At 29.8% G+C, this 23,143-nt stretch overlaps 3 protein-coding genes across 4 annotated transcripts; 2 read left to right on the top strand and 1 right to left on the bottom strand.

Annotated features, from left to right (window-relative positions):
* Positions 1 to 41: 41 nt before the first annotated feature.
* Positions 42 to 1,836, bottom strand: LOC109808905 (Tetratricopeptide repeat (TPR)-like superfamily protein). The gene has a single exon (XM_020372088.3). The coding sequence runs from the start codon at positions 1,834 to 1,836 to the stop codon at positions 328 to 330; it is 1,509 nt and encodes a 502-aa protein (XP_020227677.1). The 3' UTR covers positions 42 to 327.
* A 43-nt stretch (positions 1,837 to 1,879) lies between these two features.
* MED6 (RNA polymerase transcriptional regulation mediator-like protein) lies at positions 1,880 to 6,380 on the top strand. Its single transcript, XM_020372089.3, has 5 exons — positions 1,880 to 2,250; positions 2,322 to 2,496; positions 3,583 to 3,652; positions 5,560 to 5,678; positions 5,878 to 6,380. The coding sequence occupies exons 1-5, from the start codon at positions 2,021 to 2,023 to the stop codon at positions 6,037 to 6,039; spliced, it is 756 nt and encodes a 251-aa protein (XP_020227678.1). The 5' UTR covers positions 1,880 to 2,020; the 3' UTR covers positions 6,040 to 6,380.
* An 8,841-nt stretch (positions 6,381 to 15,221) lies between these two features.
* On the top strand, positions 15,222 to 18,991 carry LOC109808903 (inositol oxygenase 1). 2 transcript variants are annotated; one of them, XM_020372083.3, is made up of 11 exons: positions 15,222 to 15,372; positions 15,840 to 15,942; positions 16,942 to 17,023; positions 17,142 to 17,346; positions 17,534 to 17,593; positions 17,711 to 17,763; positions 17,857 to 17,979; positions 18,085 to 18,154; positions 18,278 to 18,356; positions 18,470 to 18,551; positions 18,633 to 18,991. In XM_020372083.3, the coding sequence occupies exons 1-11, from the start codon at positions 15,324 to 15,326 to the stop codon at positions 18,657 to 18,659; spliced, it is 933 nt and encodes a 310-aa protein (XP_020227672.1). In that variant the 5' UTR covers positions 15,222 to 15,323; the 3' UTR covers positions 18,660 to 18,991. The 2 variants fall into 2 exon arrangements, with proteins under 2 accessions (XP_020227672.1, XP_020227673.1); XM_020372084.3 differs by having other exon boundaries at positions 15,257 to 15,549.
* Positions 18,992 to 23,143: the final 4,152 nt, after the last annotated feature.

Here is a 23,143-nt window from a genome sequence, read left to right as displayed (position 1 = left end):
GAATTACAACTTGAGCATCAATCGGAACAAATACAGCTCAATTTCTAAATATGTATCTTTTGTGGTTGATTCAATGGAACATTCTTTACAATGAAACTTCAAGACTTTAGTGAATGCAACAAGGCAGAACCAACAGGTTAAGCAAGTAATGTACAGCTTCACAACAACCAGACAAGTACAAACGGATGTTGGGTCTACCGGAAAGAATTAGTCTCTCACAAGAAAGAAAACTAAGAATCAAATTTCCGTTTAAAGAAGTATCATATTCAATGTCTGGAACAAGGTTGTCTTTGAAAGATGATACGTGGCGAGTAAAAGTTGACTAGTTCAGTTAGTTTTCTCATTTTGTGGAAGGGTAATGATTATTTTATCTTTGTCAAAACCTTCTGGCAACAGACGCCTAGCTTCCATCTCACTACACAATTGCAATGCCAACTGATTTTTCCCACACCTGCAAAGTCCATCATAGAGCTCAAACAAGGTACTGGAATCAGGACTCATCAATCTATCCAACATGTCCCTCAAAACCTGCACAGCCCCATCAAAGTCCTCATTCTTGCAGAAGGCAGATATCAACATCTGGAAAGTCTTCTCATTTGGACAACAACCACTCCTCACCATGCTTCTATAAACAAGAAACGCACGCTCAGAGTTGTTCCTCACACACTGCCCAGTAATAAGAGCAGAAAAAGTACTCGCATTGGGAACCAAGTTCTCCTTATCAAGCTCCCTAACCAACCCCGCAGCTTTCTTCGTCTTCCCCTCCTTACACAGCCCCAAAATCAACGCATTATAAGTCAATATATCAGCCTTAACCCCATTTCTCTTCATCTCCTCATAAACCCTACTCCCCATTTCACTGTCCCCAACCTGACCATACCCATTCAACAAAGTATTAAAAGTCACAACATTGGGAACCACCTTGGCAACCTTCATCTCACTGAAAACCCTATTCGCCTCATGCAGCTTCCTCTCCTTACAAAACCCATTAATAAGAGCGTTAAAAGTAACCACATTAGCCTGCACTCCATGTTCCCCCATCAAAGACTTGACCTTTAACGCCATTCCAAACAAGCCCTTGTTACAACACCCCGAAATCAAAGTATTAAAAGACACAACATTGGGCCTCAAACCGATATCCGTCATGGAGTGCAAAATTTCAAGAGCGCGATTGAGTTCCCCCAACATGCAATAAGCGCGCATAGCCATGTTGAGAGTGTAGACATTAGGCGAAACGCGAGAACGACGAATTTCGCGGTAAAACGAGAGAGCAATGTCGGGTCTGCGAAGAGAGAGGAGAGAGCTTAGAAAGGCGTTGCAGGACTCGACGGTGGGGGAGAAGCCGTGTTCCTTCATGAGGACGTAAACGCGGGTGGCGTCTCGGAACTTGTGGGTGTGGGCGAGGGTTTTGAAGAGGGAGTCGAAGACGAGAGGGGAAGAGTGGCAGAGACGGTAGGTGTGTAAAAGGGAATCGAAGAGGGTGGAGGGGGGGTGCGAAGAGAGGATTCTTTGCAGGGTTTTGAATTGGCGGTGTTTGGCGAGGGTGTGGGCGACGATGGAGAGGGATTGGAGGGTGTGAGAGGAGGGGCTATGTTGGAGGACCCAGTTCCAGAGTTTCAGGGACGAAACGTGGTCGTTTTGGAGGGCCAGGAGGAGGTGTGCGAGACGGAAGGGTGTGAGTGAGAGTGAGAGAGAGTGGAGCTTGTGCCAGTGGGAGTGGATCACGTGGCTGTGGGCTACGGTTATCAAGTCCAGATCCTGACCTCGAGCCTCGGGGATGGTTCGGTGAGGTATGGGAAGCAATGTCGAAAACCCACGCTGCCGAATGCTTCTCATTGTGCTGAACCAGCGTGGTGGCGTTGCCGCAGTCCGCAGAGGAGAAAGAGAAGAATCAAATTATTGGGCCTTCGCTGCTGGGTAACGCGTATCCCTTCGGCCCGGCCCGGCCCAAATCCTATTTTAAAGTCGTAACGTAACCCCACACAAAAACAAAGAGATTGAATTGGGGAGTGAGTGGAAGATGGCGGCGGCGCCGGGAAACGCAATGATGGAGGGAGGAGCGGTGGCGCAGCCTCCGGGAACCGACATGACCGGAATATGCTTCCGGGACCAGCTATGGCTGAACAGCTTCATTCTGGATCGGAACTTGGTGTTCGATTACTTCGCGCTCTCCCCTTTCTACGACTGGACCTGCAACAACGAGCAGCTCCGCATGCGCTCCGTTCACCCCCTCGACCTCTCTCAGCTCTCGTAACTAGCAAACCCTAATTCCCTTCTCCATTCACTTCGTCGCTATCGATTGATTCTTGAATCCTCTTCAGGAAGATGACGGGCACGGAGTACGTGCTGAGCGAAGTTATGGAGCCGCACCTCTTCGTCATTCGCAAGCAGAAGAGAGATAGCCCCGACAAGGTTACTCCTATGCTCGCCTATTACGTCCTTGACGGTTCTATTTACCAGGCTCCGCAGCTATGCAATGTCTTTGCCGCCAGAATTGTACGTTACTTTTCTTCATTGTTTTTTAAGTTACCGAGGATTTTTGTTGTTGTGATGTTGAACGGAGGGAGCATGTAGAAGGACTCTTGTGCTCGTTAGGGGATTTTATTTAATTGAGACTTGTCTAGGATCCTTGTGTTATTTGACTAAAATCATGATATACTAGGGTTTTATGTTTGGGGTTATGAATACTCTTTAAGAGTGCTTTATGTTATTAAGGGACAATGGATAAACTTCTCCTGAAGACTTCTTGGAGAAAAAAAAAATATTAAGGAAAAATTTAAAAAGTTTCTTTCTGAGTTAAAACTAGTTAATCCACAAGATAATTTCCAATTTTTGGAGAAGTTATATGAGAGAATTTCTACAGCTTAGCTTGTGCATAAGCTAATTTTAGCTTTTGAAGAAATTTCTTTCATTTTTTCTTCTTATTTTTTTCTCCTAGAATTGCTTATGGAGAAATTTATCAAAATAGGCTCTAATATTTTTTTGCATCATTGATGATTTCTGTTTTTACTGGAGTATTGGAAAATGAATACAAGGAGTACACCACCTCGAAGATCATTCTAGATTTGTTTATCAGGGGATTATCCTGCCAAGAGGAGTAACATTCTTGGTTTTGTCAATATTTTAAAAATTGGTTTGGAACTTTGATTTTGACCACAACATTAACTTTACTTTTTACTCACCATGATTGCTATTGCGGCTGTATTGGCTGCATTTGCCTGCAATATCAAGAATCATGACAAGACTGTGCCTGCAATTTAAAACTTAGTTTTGTGTTAATCAAAGGAGTGTGCTGCCCAAGAGGAGCACTCCTGGTTGCCTATCCTACATCATTGTGAAAATTAGAGAAAAGCCTCGTCAGTCCTGAAAGTTAGCGTACTGTTTTCTGTACAGAAGTTAAATTAGGTCCCAACTATTTTGAAGTATTAATGTGTATCGAGTTACCTTTTTGAATTTCAGGCAACACTACATCAAAAAATTTTATGACTCGTGTTTATACTTTTAGTAGTTTTGCTTTTAGTCAATTTTTTTTATCATGAGAGAAGGTTTTGTCTAATACTAGTTGTGTTGTTGATCTTGCAGGGAAGGGCCCTTTATTACATACAAAAAGCTTTTACTACAGCTGCCTCAAAGTTGGAGAAGATTGGATATGGTAAGCAGAAATTGTAGGGTTTTTTTTCTGTGGAAAGGTAACAGTAACACATTGTTGCTCACAGTAATGTTTCAAAAACTGGACAGAGTTAGAAAAATGTTGTTATAAAGTTTTCCATCTGTAATAATTTGTTCTGATTAAGCCGTGTCTTTCTAGCCTCCTTCCTTTTGTCCTTTTAAAAAGAACAGCCTTTCAAAATGGATAGTCAAATGTGCTAAATTTTTGTTCGAGTTACTAGAAATCTTAGTATTAGGTTTGTGATCATGGTTCAGTTAAGGCTGAAGAACCAAACCAAACCAATATTGTGGTTTGGTTTATAGAAATGAACTGCTTTTTTAATGGTTCACAAACCAATTACTATTCCAATGAACTGGTTTGTTTCAGAAAGCAGTTTTAAAACCGGTTTGGAACAAGTTTGGTTCAGAATTGGTGTTTAACTTCTCTTGTTTTAAACTCCCAAATCGGTTTTAAAGCAGTTCAGATCTGGTTTTGAACTGCTAAACTGGTTGCATGTTGTTCTTTCTGATACAGTTTATACATTTACACATGATACTTCATACAGTGGCTACTTCATACACTCCGCTTCCAAACTCAAATTAACGAGTCACAATAGATTTTAATTATCATGTAGAGATTATCATATGCTAAACATCAGAAGGTCAAGCTGTATTTAAAGCATGTTATACTCATTTCTTCCCTTTGCCCAAAAGAACAGATTCCTTTCCCTGCACAGCTAAACAGTAATGAAGAATTGAAGACAAAAGCCACTAGAGTCCTAAGGTTCCTAGTTCAAAAGTAATGTGATGGTGAAAATACGCATATAAAAAATAAATAGAAACAATTGCTAGTACAAACACATAAAATTAACTTAAATAAGATATTTCATCATCCAATTCTGTCATTTTGTTTAGATTTTATCCTAAACCACTAGGCCATTCTTTTTCCTATTCTATTGGACAAAATGGAATTTCATTATAACTATAAATGCACGAAATTAGTGGATCAAACTGAGAAGCAGCGACCTTCAAGTTTCATTAATGTCAAAATTGAGCTTGAAACTACCTGAACTCAGAGAGAAAGACTGAGAGAAATTCAGCTCATGATTATGTGAAACCAATGCCATAGCGTAAGTAAAAGACACAGCCCAGAAATCTCATATCTAGGAAAGAACTACTAGAAGCCAAAATTAACACCTGCAAGATGTTAGATATCCATGCATTAACTGAGCAAAACAAAGCAAACCTACTGGCTACAGTCAGATGCAAAATTAAAGAGAGACAATCTGGATGCCTAGTGAGTACAGGAAAACCCATGGAGAACAGGTGACCTCGTTAGATGAACTATCAACCCGCATGGCTTTTGAATGTTCCGGTTATAGAACCAGTTCTAAAAAGCAGTTCAGTCCAGTGCTTTTTTTAAATACATAATAATAGGCTCAGTTATTTTTTTTTAATTCAAAAAATTGTGGAAAAGGAACTTTACAGCCCTGGGGGTTAGAGCAACATGAATCAAGTCAAGGCCTCCTTGTGGAGTATCCTTGTGCACTCTCATATCTTGCCGACATAGCATGCTTCTACTAGGCCAAACCCCTTCGGGTAGTTATTTCTGGTTTAGTCCAGTTTGGTTTGCACTGTGATTGGTATTAAGTCTTTTTTTTTTTTTTGGCCACTCCTAGTATCATTTACGCTGTGTGTAATGTCAGTATGTCGCTGTTGCAACTTGAAAACATACAGGGAACTCAGCTACTATTCTCTTGCCATCTAATTTTTCACACCCATTTTATTCCCCTTATATCCTGTGTTCTTCCCTGCTTGTAAGCCATGCTTTTGGAAGTTTTTAACCATACAACTGTTACATTTAATTCTTCTGTGCACATTATTTAAATTGTTATTCACTTGTTCTTTTAGCTGGGTCAGCTGATTCTGAAAATGAGACGGCATTGCCGGAATCTAAGACTGTTAAGGAGACAATCGACATAAAGGAGGTTAAGCGGGTGGATCATATTCTTGCATCCTTGCAACGCAAGGTAAGTTGAAAAAACACTTATTTCCCAAATAAACAAATTTAAACAAATAGGAGTGGCCAACCAGCTCAACTTTTAATGACATTTTCTCTCAACTTTTAAGATTTCATCCTTTACTATTATCGTATCACATTCTTCTCTCAACTTTTAAGCTTTCATCCTTTAGTATTGATGAGAAATGAGGATAAACTTGGTGCTGCAGTTACCACCAGCTCCTCCTCCACCAGCATTTCCAGAAGGGTATGTTCCGCCTCCAACAGGAGAAACTGAGAAAGGGACCGAAACTCAGGAAGCAGCAGAAACACAAGCTCCTACTGCTGATCCCATAATTGATCAAGGACCAGCAAAAAGAATGAAATTTTGATACGAAAGGCATACTTAAATCGCTTGGGGAAAAGTATATTATTCCTTACAGGTGGCTCTTGCTGAAACATGATTAACATAATGTTATTATCTGGTCTAAAAATGCGCAACTCTTTTTCCTGTCTTCGCCATAAATGTAGATATTATCACTGAGGTTCTCTTGATTTTTCATTCTAGACAATGTAATTATTAAGCCATTGTAAGTGTAAACGAAACTAATTGGTAAAATAGCCTTTGCGTTGAACATTTTATTTTTATTTTACCTTGTTTTCGCGGAACACATGGCGAAATCGAATTACTGTTGAATCATGTGTATAATAATATCGCGTCCATTATGGCTTATATTGAATTGTCTTGGCTTCTTGACATGTAGAAACTTGGCGAGCTGCGGCATCTGTTGTGTTTTAATTGTTAAGCTTTTTCGGCTCCAAATGTACAAAATATTGAAGACGGAACGGAAGCAATTGGGTAGTAGCTAGCTAGGAAAAGGAGTTGAATTTGGAACATTTTGGGAGTATATCATTGAACTCGTTATTGTTTATTTTATTTTGTTTGGAGGAACACTTGAGTTCTATTAGTTTATTTATTTTTTATATAGGTTAATTATGTTTTTCATTTATTTTTAAGTATTACAGTTGTATAAAAGTTTTAATCAAAGAATTTTAGTCTTCCAAGAATTGTGTACGATTTTGTTTTTTTAATTTTTAATTGAGTGACTTTAATCTTTTAAATTATACAACTACAATACTTAAAGATTAAAATTATAAAATTAAAATTTGAGATTAAAATTGTATAATTACTATATTTGAGAAATAAAAATACAAATATATTAAGTCTTGTATATATAAAAAAAAATCAATTTCCTCTAAAAAAAATCAATTTAAAATGACTTTAATTATGTATATAGTCTCAAATTATTAGTCCTTGAATTTTTAAGCTCTAGTTGATGAGATTTTGACAAAAGAATTGCTGAGGTATATATCTCTAAAGAGAATAAGATTAAGTTGTTTTATTTCTCAAGTTATCTGAAAGCGACTTATGAATATGTCATTTTTTTATGAGCTATACTAAACATTTATATAAATATTTGTCTTAAGATTATATGCTAATATTTTTATGATGGCTTCGTTAACATAGGACCCTGATTAAACAACAGCACTTGTTTTTGTTGTGGTCCAAGTCCAACAATGGTTTCCACTACATGTAATGAGTCACTGTTACCGATAGATCTCTCCAGGTGACTCCGTCACCCCACATAAAATTGAAAGATATTTTGGTTGTCTGTCATAAAATATAAAAAGCAACTTCCGTATTATCCTTGTGGACAGCTATTTTCTATACTGTGTAGTCTATTATGAACCCTGCAATATTAATTTTTGTGGTGTATCTTTGATAGTAGGAACTATGATTCTATTTTAAAATGTACAAGAACAAGAGGATTCACTTGTTTTATTGGGACAGATATGATACCCACAGCTTGCTGAAAGTGACACAATATTTGTCCTGACTCTCTCTTTCCCTCATGTTATTGCCAATCTGCATGAGATACTACATCGTGGAATTCATTACCATATTTTTCGTCATAACGATATAGTTTATGGATAATAATAGCATGCAATTTGGACAATCAACCAAAAATTTTGTTTCTAACCATCTATTATAAATTAAAATTTATTTTAAAATATAAATCTTAATGAGCCTTATCAAAAAAATCAGGAGAAACTCATTAAATAACTTATAATTTAATTGATTTTAACTAATAATAAATAAACTGTTAAAAAGTATGATAGAAAAAGTACGATTAACATTATTCCTGTATATTAACTATAGTTGTGACGTAAATAGTGACCTTTGATAAGAAACCCACCATAGTCAATTTTTTTTTCTTTGATCTTATTTTGTAAAAGTTTTGGAATATCCCTCTTTGGAAGGAAAGTTCTGTGTCCATGCTTTTTTTTTAGCAATTTCTATTTTCTTTATCGAAGAGGTCTTAAAATATTTAGTGTGAGGAGGAGGGAGAAAGGTAAATTTAATTGGCTAGTACCCAAATTTAATATCATCTTAGTTGAGATGTCTTAATCAGTTAATCAAACATAAAGTAAGTTAAGTGCCACTTGGTAAAAACTTTTTTCAATCCAATAAAAGTTACTTATGAAATTCATTAGTGACAAGTGATCACTCAATGCATAAATATCTTGATTGATTACTTCAATATTATAAGGAGATACTAGTATATGATAAGGGCAGGGAAGGAAATCACATATACCAAGTTGCACACTGAGGAATGTGAATGCACTATTGTGTGTGTAAATATAGAATAATAAGCAAACGTTTTTATAATTCGCTTGGTAAATTTTCGTTTGTGAATATTGCATGATTTTATATTTAAATTTAACTGTAATACTTTTTCCTATACATTGTATATGATAAATATTTGTTTTTATTTAATTAAATTTATAACAATTAAATATTTTTAATATATTAATTTATATTATAATTAAATTTATAATTAATAAATATATTTCAATATATCGATTATATTTTAGATTACAGTAGTATACTTTAAATTGTAATATGAGATTATTTTTATCTTGATAATTTTTTTAAAAAGTTGTTAAAAGGTAATTTAGTGATTAAAACAAAAGGTAAACTATGTTACCCTCCCCTAAGAGACAAGAGTATTACACTCCTCTTCCTTCTTTTATTAAAATATACAATTTAGTCTATTTAACTTAATGTTACTAATGCAAATTATATTATCCTTTCTTAAGAGATGTAAGTATTATATTATTTACCTTGCATATGTTAAAATATAAAATAAATTACACTTTGTCCCTTAGAATTTCAAGTATTATATTATCACTTTTTTATTATATTAACTTAACATCGCTAAAGAATTATCTTTATAAAATTTTAAAAATATTTTTAATTTAATTATTTATAAAAAAAAATATACTTTTAATTTATTTATTTATAAAAAATATAATTTAATTAAAATATAGTTAAAGATATTTTTAAGTTCCTCATTCACTAAATTAAAAAATTGTGAAATATTTAATTAAATTTAAATTAGTTTATAAAAATTATAAATAAAATAAAAAATTTAAATTAAATTAACATATATATATATAATTTTATAATAATTATATTTTATTTAATAATAGATTTTTAATATAAATATATTTACTTAAAAATTATATATTTAATATACATATTTTAACATTATATTAATTAAATATAATAAATAATACTTTATCATAATACACTAATTTATTTATACATTATTTAAATATTTTATTAGTAACATCAAATAACTAATATATCAATTTAACATATATATATATATATTTATATATAATATGAATACTATATAATGAAAATATTATTTTATTTAAATTTTTATAAAAAATATTACATTAACTATATTGATTAAATAATATGTTAACACTTGTATTTGATTTTATTATACTTATATATATATATTTATATATATTATTTTTATTTTGATATGTAACTTTAAAAATATTGAATGTGTGACGATGCATGTAGTTGAGATTTTATGCATACGATGTGTTGATTTTTAGTGTTGTTCATATTCTATATACGTGAATTTGTTGTTAAATGACATGATTGTTAGTGTAAGTTAATATGTTATGATATGGTTAAATTGTTATCTTTTTAAAGTTATTGAGTATCGTGTTGAGGTGCTATGGTTGTGATGTTATGATGTAAGTCATGATGTTGTCGTGGTTGTGTGGTTTCCATTTTAGTGTTAGTTGTATAATTGTTTTACTTCTATACTTGTTATATGTTATTCTTTTGAATACTAGTTTATTCTTGCATGTTTTCTTATGCTTGGATTGCGATGGTCATATATTTATATAGGAGTACGTAGGATAAGGTTAGGCTAAAGACGTGCTTTTAAGGTCATGTTTGGCAATAGTTGTGGTAACATTTTTTTATTACTCTAATGTAGCTAGCTTAGATGTGTTACTTGATTGACAACTTAGAATTTTATTTAGTATTAGATTATTTTAAATATTAGATTATTTTAAATATTTATATACTTATATAGCATTATGCTTTCTTTTAATTATTGTAGAAATTTTACACGTATATATAATATTATGCATATATCTAAATATTGTATATATATTTATCTTAGGTATTAGACATTTTTCCGCTACCGATAATTGAACCGTTAAATGTAAGAATCTTTACACAAAATTAAATTTCCAAAAATAATTTTTTTACTTAAAAATATAAATTATATTTTTAAAATTCTAATGAGACTTTTCTTTAGTTGTCCTGTGAAACACAAAAACGAGAAGGATAAAACCACTCTCACCTGCCTTTTAGGGACTTGTTACTTTAGAATTGTCACTAGTTATATATTACTTGTGTTCTTATATATAAAATTTAATTACCTAATTCATCAAGATTAAGAAAAATAGGTGCCATATATAGTTGATAATAATAAATTTATCTATTTTTTTATTTTTATTTTTTAAAAAATATCCTTATACTATTTATCTTTCTTAATTAATAGTTGTATGTCTTCTAATCAATTATAGTGCATATCTTATACTATTTATCTTCCTTAATTAACACTCATATTTCTCTAACTAAATAAAGTTATTGTTCTTTAAAGAATTCATATTAATGCATTTTACTAGATTAAGGTAACACTTTAATTAACAATATTTTATTTTAAAAAAATTTAATATACAAGACAATATAAATTGAGTCTTATATAAAAGAACAAATAATTGTTCTAAATTAGGTTTTATAAATAGAAATAGAGGTAATATTTTATTTTTGTCTTATTTCTAATTGACGTGAGACTTGATTTTTTTTAATGCGCCTCTTTGTGCTCAACATGACTTTAGTTTTTATACATGCATTAAATCTAAAATTACTGGTGTGAGGGTGTATTAAGAAAAAAAAATTGCACTAACCTTCCTTAATTTTTTTTTAAATGACACACCTTCCATCTAGTTTTTAAGTAAATACTAACCTCCCTTATTTATTTATCTAAGTGACACATACAACTCCTTATATGAGATAACACCAATTGTGCATTATTATGAGAAAACAAATTATTAATACAAGTGTTTACATGAAACTTAATCTCTTACTCAACTTTAACTTCTAAATTTTACCCTAAATAGCATACATGTTGTGATTTCAAAAATATACCAAAGAATAATTTCAAATTGAGAAATTATTATTTTCAAAATTGAGGAATAATAAAATTTTTCATAAAAAAGATAAAATATTGCACATAACTCAGAAATAAAAGAATATACATGTATATGATTAACAGAATATAAATTGACTTTTATTTTTTTTATCTCTCACTTTAACCCAATGACAAAGGTAAGTGGTCTTTAAACAATAAAAGGATTGTGTATCATTTAAACAAATTTCAAAGGAAGTGAGTGCAATTTTCCCTAAAAAGTATCTAAGTTCCATGAGCCTATCCTAGATCCATTAGAAACCAATTTTGTAGGGTTGACTTAGACTCAAATTTATACATGGTATCATAGTTATCCTAAATCCATTAAAAATTGGTCAATTATTATATGAATGGGAATAGGCCTGACTTTAAACAAGGACCTATGATCTGATCTTTTTAAAGTTTGATCTAGCATGACCTATTTAATTAAAAGGCTATGTTTAAGCTTTTAAAAAAATCTATTCATTTAAAAAAGTTAAACTTAGACTTATTAAAAAAGTTTGTTAAGCTTGATAGACCAGTTTATTTACTATATAATATAATAATATATATTATTAATAATATAAATAAACAAATAATTGTATTAGTGTTAAATTGATTGAATTAAATAATTATGCCATCTTTTTAAATTACTAAATTTTGTTGTAGTTAAACCAATAATTTAAATGAGTATTATCATTGCTATTTTAATTTTTTTAAATAGGAGTTAGTTATTGAAAGTATGTCAAATAAGATAATTGAAATAATTAAGAAGTTTTTTTAATGAGATTATCCTCTTTCATGATAATCTGTATGTGAGTGGACATAAATGTATATGAGTTGTCATTTTAATAGAAAATAATTTAATTTATTCTCTTTGTGACATTGTATATGTACTTGGTACCTCTTAAATTACCTCATGTACCATAATTATATTTTTAGTTTTTAAATTATTATCATAACTATTTTAATTTGTTAAAATATGAGTTAATTATTTAGAATATACCAAATTAAATATAGGAAAAATTTAAAATGTTTTTTCATATATGATTATGCTTTTTTCATAGTAGATTTATAAGTTTATGGCATGTGCATGAGTGTACATCAACATATATGATTGTACATAAATTGTCCCTCTAATAGAAAATGGTTCATTTTTTTTCTCTTTGTGACATGTATATATTTAAAATTTTGAATTTTAATAATATTGAACAAACTATATTTTATCACACAAATTAAAAAATAGCTCACAATGACGTATTTAAGAATAAATTTGTTGACTTTTTTAAAATTAAATTTATTGATTTAATTAAAATTATTAATATAAAAAGATTTTTTTAAATAAGTTAATAGGTTAGGCTTTAAAATAATCAAGATAAGCCTAGAAAAAAAAAATCTATGATAAATAATATGTTAGATTTAACTTTAATTTTGTAGAACAAGTTTGACCTATATATTCAAAGTCTTATCTAACATAACATATTCTTATCTCTATCTATGTACCAAACTCAATAATGTTAGACATAAAATAATGTATTGAATAAAAAAAATTGCTAGTAACACATTTTCTAAAAACAATTTTTTAATTAATTAAAATATATTAAAATATATATATAAAAGTTGAAAATTTTCACATTCTCTTAATGACTCTCTTTTAATTTTTATAATTTTTAATGAATTATAATCAATAAAAATAAATAAGTTAATATGAGTGAATTGTTAAAAAAACACAAGTCTCATGTGAAGGTTGAAACCAGCGAAACCCACTTGTAAGATATATAGTACGAAAAGTTATCGTAAATATATTAAATTACGACCACCTACCATTTTTAGATTCATTAAAAAAGTCATCAATTATTTATGCACTAAATTGATTTTATAGAATTGTGTTGAATACAAATTTACAATACACCCTGTTATCATGTTTCTATTAAAATTCATCTCTCCCTTTAAACTTAATTCGTCAAAGCCTATCATAGATAAAGATGTTGAAACCAACCTAAATTCATTGAAATCACGTATCAACGAATGCATATAATTCAATGCATTTTAAAAATAGAATATACTAATATAAAGCTTTTACCCCCTAAAATTTTACTTGAAAATGGAAGCTTCATTAAAAAGAATTCCAATGCATGTGAGAGGTGTGTTGGCATTTTGGATAACCTCATTAAAAAACCATTTTCGTGCTACTCGTTCTCTTTCATTAGCTTCAACCGTCAAGATCTTAACTCTATGCATTTTGTCATTGTCTTCACTACGTGGTTATCTCATTACACCACAATAAATTTTATATAAAATTCTATAATTAGTGTCATTTTAATCTCATTTTATCTAACTTTTATTCATAATTAATTAAAATTTATTAAAAATTATAAATATTATCCACATCTTATTTAATGATCAATTAATCTTCTTTGAAATTCATTAAAGTTTAAGATCACTAATAAGAAAGAATATAGAATATTACAGAATATCCTCAACATTGTTTTATTTTTGATATTGGTCACTTCTTCCCCCAACTTATGCAAGGTATGTATATGAGTTGTGTTAAATTAAATCTGAGAACATTGTTGACAACATTTGTGTTTGATATATCCTATCTTGTTTCATTAACAAAAGAAGCACGTAACGGAAGATTTTCCTCGGACGTGTAAGGCTTGAATGCATTGTAGTGTACGTGTTGGATTTGAAGAAGGACACGTGTCCTGTTTTTGAGGGCCGACAAAATGAACGGTGGTAAAAAAGTTGTGATTTATGAAGCGCCTTACAAAAACAACACGTATTGTACAAACTTGACTAGATGCCACGTCACTGGACCCCACATTTCAGAAGATATTATGAGATCCAACTCAAGCTGACTCAGTCATGACAATAAATCACCCAACGTGGGTCACCACAAATCAAATTCTCTCACATTTCATTTTATAAAATATATGTATATATATAAGAAGAATTAATCTTTCACTTCAAAAATATATTAAAAATTAAATATTAAATTTATAAATAATTTTAATTATTTATATATTATATGATAATATTATATTTTTACTTTCATATTTTAAATATATATAAATGTATATTACTATCTTTTTAAAAGAAGAACTATCTTTTATTTAAGTTGAAAATGTTAACAGTGTAATGTTATTAATTTCCTATTAATTATTTTTTATACACAAAATATTAATTTTAAGATCTTATTTAAGAAAAAAATAGACTTGTAACATTTGAATTAATTATTTGTTGATTGTTATCATTTTATTTACTGTCATCAATTATAGATTAATTAATTTTATCTTATAAATTGAATTGACTAAACTGTCTTGAATTTAAAATTCACTAGCTAATTAAAGCATCAAAATTTATTTAAAACAGTGAGAAATTTAAAATTTTTGTTTTTTTTTCTCTTCAAACATTAATTATTTTCACACGCATCTTATAAGATCATTTAAATTTAATCAAGTTTTTACTGAATTTCTTCCATCTAAACTTTTAAGACTATTTCATATTTCAATTCAATCATAAGTTCCTAAATTCTCTATAAAAAAAATCCTTAATATATAGACAAAAAAAAATGGTGCGAGAGTTTTAAGCACAAAAAATCTGATGATAAAACTAAATTCATTTCATTTTAAAAATAAAGGTAGTTGATTTGGTAAACCAAACGTATTTTTTAATCTATATAAAATATTAGAAAAACAACAATAAAAATTAAACTTAATTCTTCACATATATGTCTAACGCTAAACCAACCCTAATAGTAAAAACAAACCTACTCATAATTTTGAATTATAGATACGTTATCATAGGTGAGATTGAATCTATGTTGATCTACCTTCTCTTATGTAACAATCAAAGTCACCCAACCAACTAATGAGGGTCTTTCCATGGGATTGTTTTGTCCTCTTCGAGGTTGCCAACTAGGGTGATACTTTCTCTCTCTATCCAATGTTTTAAAATGTTGGGTCGCTTTTAACTTGGTGGAAAATACTAGTTATTTAGGTTAAAGTGAGGATTAAAGGTGGATAAACATGTGTTGTCCTCAAGACTGAAAACAAGAAAATGAAATGAAAAGCAAGATTTTCAGTGAAGGACTTGTGAACTCCCAATTCTCAGGCAAGGACTCTCCGGCCAGCTATAAATAGCAACATTTCCACAACCATGCCACACCACCACCTCTTCCTTTTTTTCTTCATCAAACTCTTTTCTTTCTTATATTCATATTTCCCTTTCACTTTCTCCAAATTCTTCCACTCAACATGACTATCCTCATTGAGCAACCTGATCACCTTGGTAATTAGTTTTGTAATCTTCCATTTTTTTTTTTACCAAAATATATTGTTACTGTTTTTCTCTATGAGTTATAGAGAAAGTTCTATATATATTTTAGTGGAATCTTTGTAATTATCCATCTAATGGCTAAAAACCAAAAAATAGTAAAAAGGTCCCTGCAATGTTTATAGTTTCTTTTAATGAATTCTTTTGTACCATTGTGTTAAGATAGTAATTGGTGCAAATTAAATCTGTCCTTTTTCACACTTTTTGACTTGGAAGAGGAAAATGTGTGGTTCTTAAAATTGCAGGGGATGAAGTAGAGGCAAAGACAGCACCAATAGATGAGAGGGAACTGGTGTTGGATGGTGGATTTGTGATACCACAGACCAACTCATTTGGGCACATGTTTAGGTTTCAATCTCCATAACCATTATATATTAATTTTCTCCATTTTTTCTTATCCAAAAGTATATATAAGGACAAATGGACTCGCATATTTTAACTTTTCTATAATTTTGTTTACGTTGATTAATTTGGGTGTTATTAAGCGTGTTTGGATGCACGTTACGAACACGTTTAATCAAAAGTTATTAGTTATAATTTTCACTGTTCTTCTCCTTTTTGATTAGTGATGAGTATGGAGGTATCTTGGTATAATCCGCGATGAGTTATAGCCAAACGGAAGAAGAAAAAATTTTCATGTTAAAGTAAAAAACAAAATAGAAACATTAATTTCTTCTAATCCTTCACTTGAATTTTCACGTACTTTTCCTTTCACTTTCAGCTTCTTTTGAGATTTTAAGCCTTTTTGTTTTATTTTACTTTTGTGATGGAAAAAGCATTTAATTTCACAATTGATAATGGGAATTCATTCTTTTCGTTTTGACTTATCGTCGTCGGAATTTATCAATATCATTACAAAATGAGTTTTTTTTTTCGAACAAAAGGAGCGCTGTCCATTCTCCTGATGGGCTTGAATCAAATTTGAGCCAGGCCCATGAATTATCCGCCCATCACCTCCACTCAATTTCTTTAAAAAAAATGTTATATAATATAACGAAAAAGAAAGGAATTTGAAGTATTATTCAATATTAGATTTCAATTATGCTATCACGAGAGTAATATACCACGACCCGTAAACTATGTTTACGGATAAAATAATCACATTTAGGTTCTTCAAACCTTTTCTATTAAAAGTGCTAGTAAACTAAACAATTAGAGCTAGTAATCTATTTCCACAATATTTGGTAAAAAAAAAAAAAAATACTACTTGTTATTTCAATCGCCTATTTTAACTCCGGATTACTAAAATTGTAAAAATGAAAAATGAATAGATCCTCTAGTTCTCTATGTTCATTCATTTAAACGCTACTAGAACCGTCTTATGAGTAATAAACTATTGTAAAACAGGGCTTATGATGCTGAAAGTGAAAGACAACAAGGAGTGGAGAACTTCTACAGAAAAAACCACACTTACCAATCAGTTGATTTTGTAAGCATCTAACACAAATTGCATATACTATCAATATCATATCAATTTGAACATATTTTTAAAATTATAAAGGTGTGAAACATGGAATTAATCTGAACATTATAATATGTCTACCCAGGTGAAGAAAATGAGAGACGAGTATGCAAAATTGAACAGAGTAGAGATGAGCATATGGGAATGTTGTGAACTCCTTAATGAAGTGGTGGATGAAAGTGACCCTGACTTGGAAGAACCTCAAATTGAGCACTTGCTCCAAACAGCTGAAGCTATAAGGAGGGACTACCCTAACGAAGATTGGTTGCACTTAACTGGCCTTATTCATGGTACTTTCTACATTCTAATGACCCTTTTACATACATTGCTCCCTACACTTAAAAGATGTCCTCTTTGAAGATCCTTCTAAAATGATATTATTTTGTATTTTTGGTTTATTATGGACCCTTGGAAAGGAAAGAGAGGAAATTACTTGAAAACTTCCACTTCTCATATCACAAGTTTGGTTCAATGCAGATCTTGGCAAGGTGATAAACTTACCTAGTTTTGGAGGACTTCCTCAATGGGCTGTTGTAGGTAAGTGTGATGTTTATAAAGAATGATGCTTATGATTAAAATGTTATACCTAATTCCTTCTTCGCAATTTCTAGTAAAAGCATTAATTAATCTTTAATATTTACTATGCTCTTACAGGGGACACATTCCCAGTTGGTTGTAGATTTGATGAATCCATTGTTCACCACAAGGTAAATCTATCAAATCACTTTCTTTTTTGGGTGGAAAACAAACAATTAATTGAAATTAAACAACACCTGACATATGTTGCTTTCCCACTTCAGTATTTTAAGGAAAATCCAGACTACAACAATCCATCATACAACACTAAATATGGGATTTATTCCGAGAAATGTGGACTTGACAATGTGATGATGTCATGGGGACATGATGACTACATGTATCTAGTAAGTCTAAAATATATATATATATATATATTTTATGTAGGATATTTAATGTTATTATTTCATAAATTGTGAAGTAAATGTCTGAACTTTGGGTGTTGTAATTAGGTGGCAAAGAAGAATAATACTACACTGCCCTCTGCTGCTTTGTTCATCATAAGATACCATTCATTCTATGGTAAGTCCAACTTAGGACTTAGGAGCAAAAATTCCCTTATCCAACACATAATTAATTATAGGCTCATAACTAATCAAATTGGTCCATTTACAATCTTATTTTATCCACTTATTTGTTTTGCAGCATTACACAGGGAAGGAGCCTATAAGCACTTGATGAATGATGAGGATGTTGAGAATCTGAAATGGCTCCATATTTTCAAGTAACACTACATTTTTTTTGGTTAATTAAATATATAGGTGAATGGTGATCAGCTATTAAGTATGCAAATATTTGTTAATGCTTTCTCTAACTTTGTTCTACATGTACATGCAGCAAATATGACCTTTACAGCAAGAGCAACGTTCGAATTGATGCTGAAAGGGTCAAACCATACTATCTCTCCCTCATTGAAAAGGTTAGTACCCTCTGAAGACTTCCATTACTTTTTTCTTCTGATTGAAATTTTTTTCATTTGTTGTGTCTTTCTTTGTTGCAGTACTTCCCTGCAAAGCTGAAGTGGTGAAAAGTTACTAGGAGCCATATGAAGTACAAATAATTTACCATGAAAGCCAACTAGTTTGGAGTAGAGGGAATAATAAGCTATGAAGATGTGTTTCACATTAATTAATTTATGTGTTTATTTTTCGCTTTATAAAATTTAGGGGTGGCATGTGCTTCAGTTCAAAGCTAAGGGCATTTTGGTCTCACAGAGAGCTTACAAATGTACTAATATTTACATCAATCCAAAAAGATGAGTGTGAGCTCCAACATAGATCTTGTCATATGCGAGATTCTGTTTGATTATACCCGATCATTTCCTTGAGATTAATTAATTTATATGCTTTTGTGGTACAAGATTCTTCTATTAAATAATATTCATAGAATCATAGTTAAACTCTTATCTGAATTATTATTATTATTTTACTCTTTCCCCTAACCCAAGGATAATATAACCTGGCCGATCATGGCATTTTCTATTAACCCAAAACGAAGTAATAAATAAAGGCATTTTATGTACAAGTATTTTAAAATATTCATATATTTAATAAAAATAAATATATAATTTTACTTAAAATGATACATTTTCATAAAGAGACTATTATACAACCAATTACTTATTAAATAAAGAGAAATGTATTAGTTAAGCGCATTTTTGTCAAAATAATAATTAATAAGAAAGACATTTTATATTGGTTCTTTATATATATATATATATATATATATATATATATATATATATATATATATATATATATATATATATAGTTAATCACCTATACATTACCAGTGTAAAAAATATATTTTTTACACTGGCAACCAATTATATCTTTAAATTGTGTCATGTCACTATAAACACATTTATTTTTAACAGTGACATGGCACAATTAAAATATATAATTGGTTGTCAGTGTAAAAAAAATTTATACTGACAGTGTATAAGTGATTAACTCATATATATATATATATATATATATATATGGAACATATCAAGTGAGAGAAATTTATTATGAGAGATGAAAGGGTTAAAATATAACCCTTAGATTAATTTTCTCTCACTTGATTAAACTCCAAATTTTCTCTCACTTGATTAATCTAAAGGTTATATTTTAACCCTCTCATCTCTCATAATAAATTCCCTCACTTGAAATTTGTATCTTATAAAAAGAACATAGAAAATAACTTGACCTAGAAAAAAAAAATATACCTTATTATTAAAAATATATATAAATAAATTTCAATTAATTTGACATTATTTAATGTTATCATCTCCAAAAACACCAATCATCTGATTGAAATTTTATTACTAATGACTCATTTTTCTTCTTGATATCAAAGTTTTCATAGAGGTCATTTAGAAAAAAAAAAGTTTATTCTTTAAACGAAATTAGTGCAATTAAAAAATGTTAACTAACTTTTTTAATTAACATAAATCAACTTTTTTTTCTTAATTAACATAAATCAACATTTTTTTCTTATATATCAGACTAGATCTTATAGAGTATATTGTATAATTATTTTGTTGTGAAGAAAAAATGTAATTCATTAAATCATATTTAAATTATTAAGATTAAAAAATATGTACATGATTTTTTAAGTGGTGAGGTAACCACTAATTCTGTTTTTTAATCTTATCCATCCAATATGGACAATAAAAAAAATTACATATATATATAATTATATAATTTATTTTAAAGAATCACATATATTTAATTTCGATCATTTAAAAGATCATTAAATTATGATATAGTAATTTATATTTATAGTGCTAATCTTTTATAATACTTTTTTAAATGGTTCAATTTTGTTCTCTAATTTTTTTAAAATTTAATATTATCATTTTGTTCAAATTAATATTAATTAATGATGTTAAAGAAATAAGATAGAAGAGTAATATTGAACATATTTTGAAAATTATATGACTAAATTGAATCATTAAAAATAGTGAGAGTAAATTAATTATAAAAATAGAGAGATTAAATTGAACAAAAATTTATCTTTTGTTTAGATAAATTTAATTTTTCTTTTACCAATTTAATAATTCTTTTTATTAGATAACCCATTTATTTTGGATCATTTTTTTAATTCGAATTACTCAATTTGTTGTCATTCATGATCTTATTAGGATAAGTAAAAGAAAATTTAAATTTATCCAGATAAAAAAAATGTTAGATAAATTTGTATTCAATTTGGTTCTACTATTTTTAAAATATTTAATTTGTTTCTCTAATTTTTAAAAAATGTTCAATGTTATCCTTTCATCTAATTTTATTAACACCATTAATGTCATTTTTTATGGAAGGGTAACGTTGAATATTTTTTAAAAAATTAAATGACCAAATTAAGTTTTTTAAAATAGTGAGACTAAATTAAATTCAAAAAATATATAATTGAATATTTTTTTTAACAATTTCAATATTTATGATACTCGGATCATTAGTCCACAACTACTATTGTAACTTGAGATCAGGATTGTGTTAGCTCCCTTTAGTTACTAGTGTAAAAAGAACTTTTTTATGAAATATATTTTTATAATGGATGTAATCCACGCAACATAAAATATGTCGCGGTTGCAAAATAGTAGATATGACAAAATTTTATATGTCGGATATTATATCACTTATCATAGAAAGTTCTTTTTATATTAAGTGTCATTACACTCATCATAGTTGTTGACCTTTTCCAACACATTCTATAACAGATGTAATGACACTTGAAATAGAAAAAACTTTCTATATGACGGGTGATTTCTATGACTGTATAATGACACTTGACATGGAAAGAACTTTTTATGATGGATTAGCATAAAAAGTACTTTAAGATTTCAAATCAAATATGCAATTTACATTTCAAATTCTTGTTTCTAATATTGTATTTTTTTCTTTGTCGTCCTCCTTCACACTCACCTAGCTAGGTAAATTCTTTTCTTCTTTTGCCTTCTTTTTTGTGTTTTCTGTTGTTATTGATATTCAAAGTGTGGCAGTTTAGAAGTAAACAAGGTAATGTCAGAATGCTAAATGCAGTAGTTACAAAAGAAAATTTGAGAATGAGAGGGAAAAAGGGCGGTGGAGAATGTGAAGAAATGCAACAAAAGAAAACAAACATGACAACAAAATATGAAGAGATGCAATAACAAGAAGGAAAGAGGCAAAATATGAAGAGATACGATAAGAAAAAAAGAGTATAATAAAGAAACATTAATTAACTAAAAAATAAGACTTTTATATATCAATTATTTTCATAACAAACATAAAAAGTCAATGTTTTTATGTTATTTATTTTTATAGTCAACATAAAAAATTAAGACTGTCTATATTGTCACAGATTTAAAATCGACATAAAAATTTATTTTAGTATTTCTTTTGGTTCGTCTCTCGCTACGTTAGAGGCACCTCAAAGGGTGTGATAGTTGGCTCCAAGATTTAATGCGACTGCATACATAAGGCAGGATTCAAACTCCTAACTTTGCTTAAGCGTTGATCAATCCTTACCGTTGAACCACACGTTTGGAGTTATTTTAGTATACACACTAATGATTACATTGCGTCCATCTTATAAATTAAGACACAGTAATCAATCTCCACTTCTCAATTGAATGCTGCCTTCTTAAACTTCGTTAGTTAGCAGTTGTGCATGCCTTGACCTTGACCTTGACCTGTTGAGTCCTTCATTTCAACCAAATTGAAAAGGAAATTGTTGCTTATATTATGCCAATAGCATAGTTATTCCATTAAAGTTGTCAACCCACGAAAGAGACACTTACTTACTTGTGTCATAATTTCTACTCCCCTAGTGGAGTGGAGTGGTGGTGGTAGGCTTGATTAAGTCAAGTACGTGAGCACTTCTTCTACGCACAACAATAACATCAAGATTAATACGCTAGAACCATTCTATTGCATGCTAGTCATAATCATAATAAAGTCAAGTTGGTAACTGTCATGTTCGTATCACTAACGTCAAGTATTTCTTGTGTATCTATGTACTAATTACATAGACCAAGTCAATTGTGTCTTTTTCTTATCACTTAGAATCATGAGATTTTTTTCCAAATAAAAAATGCCAGAAATGTGGAAAAACAATTATATATTACGTGCAAATGTAATTTTGCGTACGTTTTTAAAAGTTAAAACCGAAACAATGCTGTTTAAGCATTATAGGACTTTTTATTCAGAAACATAATTGTTTTATTCTAAATTAAAAAGAAATCCATATACTATTATTCAAATTTATAGACAACCGTATGTGGTTATATTGAGTGAGTAACATTCCTTTTTCAATTTTATTTTCACAATTGCTAATTAAAATGGCATGGTAAGGGAAAGTTACAAATTTTTAGTAAATTTAAAATGTTTTTTTTTTCTTACCCAACCACCTAACTCAAGTACTCAACTCATCTTGAACATTAATATTTAAATTGTAATTTCATAAAAATTATAAGAAATGACATCATAGAAGAAAAACAATCATAAGGTGTGAAATCACAACCAAGGTTCGAAGTTTTGTCGGGAA

The sequence above is a fragment of the Cajanus cajan genome, chromosome 5, assembly GCF_000230855.2.
Source record: "Cajanus cajan strain Asha chromosome 5, NIPB_CcT2T_4, whole genome shotgun sequence".
Lineage (NCBI taxonomy): Eukaryota > Viridiplantae > Streptophyta > Magnoliopsida > Fabales > Fabaceae > Cajanus > Cajanus cajan.
Note: the sequence above shows the minus strand (reverse complement) of the source record. Positions and strands in the feature narration are given on the sequence as shown.

Bases quoted from the DNA above. Each gene is read 5' to 3' on its own strand.
- LOC109808905 (XM_020372088.3), bottom strand. From the start codon at position 1,836: ATGAGAAGCATTCGGCAGCGTGGGTTTTCGACATTGCTTCCCATACCT.
- MED6 (XM_020372089.3), top strand. From the start codon at position 2,021: ATGGCGGCGGCGCCGGGAAACGCAATGATGGAGGGAGGAGCGGTGGCG. The intron at 3,653-5,559 runs GTAAGCAGAAAT...TTGTTCTTTTAG, and splicing joins GTTGGAGAAGATTGGATATG to CTGGGTCAGCTGATTCTGAA. The intron at 5,679-5,877 runs GTAAGTTGAAAA...TTGGTGCTGCAG, and splicing joins TTGCATCCTTGCAACGCAAG to TTACCACCAGCTCCTCCTCC.
- LOC109808903 (XM_020372083.3), top strand. From the start codon at position 15,324: ATGAAAAGCAAGATTTTCAGTGAAGGACTTGTGAACTCCCAATTCTCA. The intron at 17,024-17,141 runs GTAAGCATCTAA...ATGTCTACCCAG, and splicing joins CTTACCAATCAGTTGATTTT to GTGAAGAAAATGAGAGACGA. The intron at 18,357-18,469 runs GTAACACTACAT...ATGTACATGCAG, and splicing joins AAATGGCTCCATATTTTCAA to CAAATATGACCTTTACAGCA.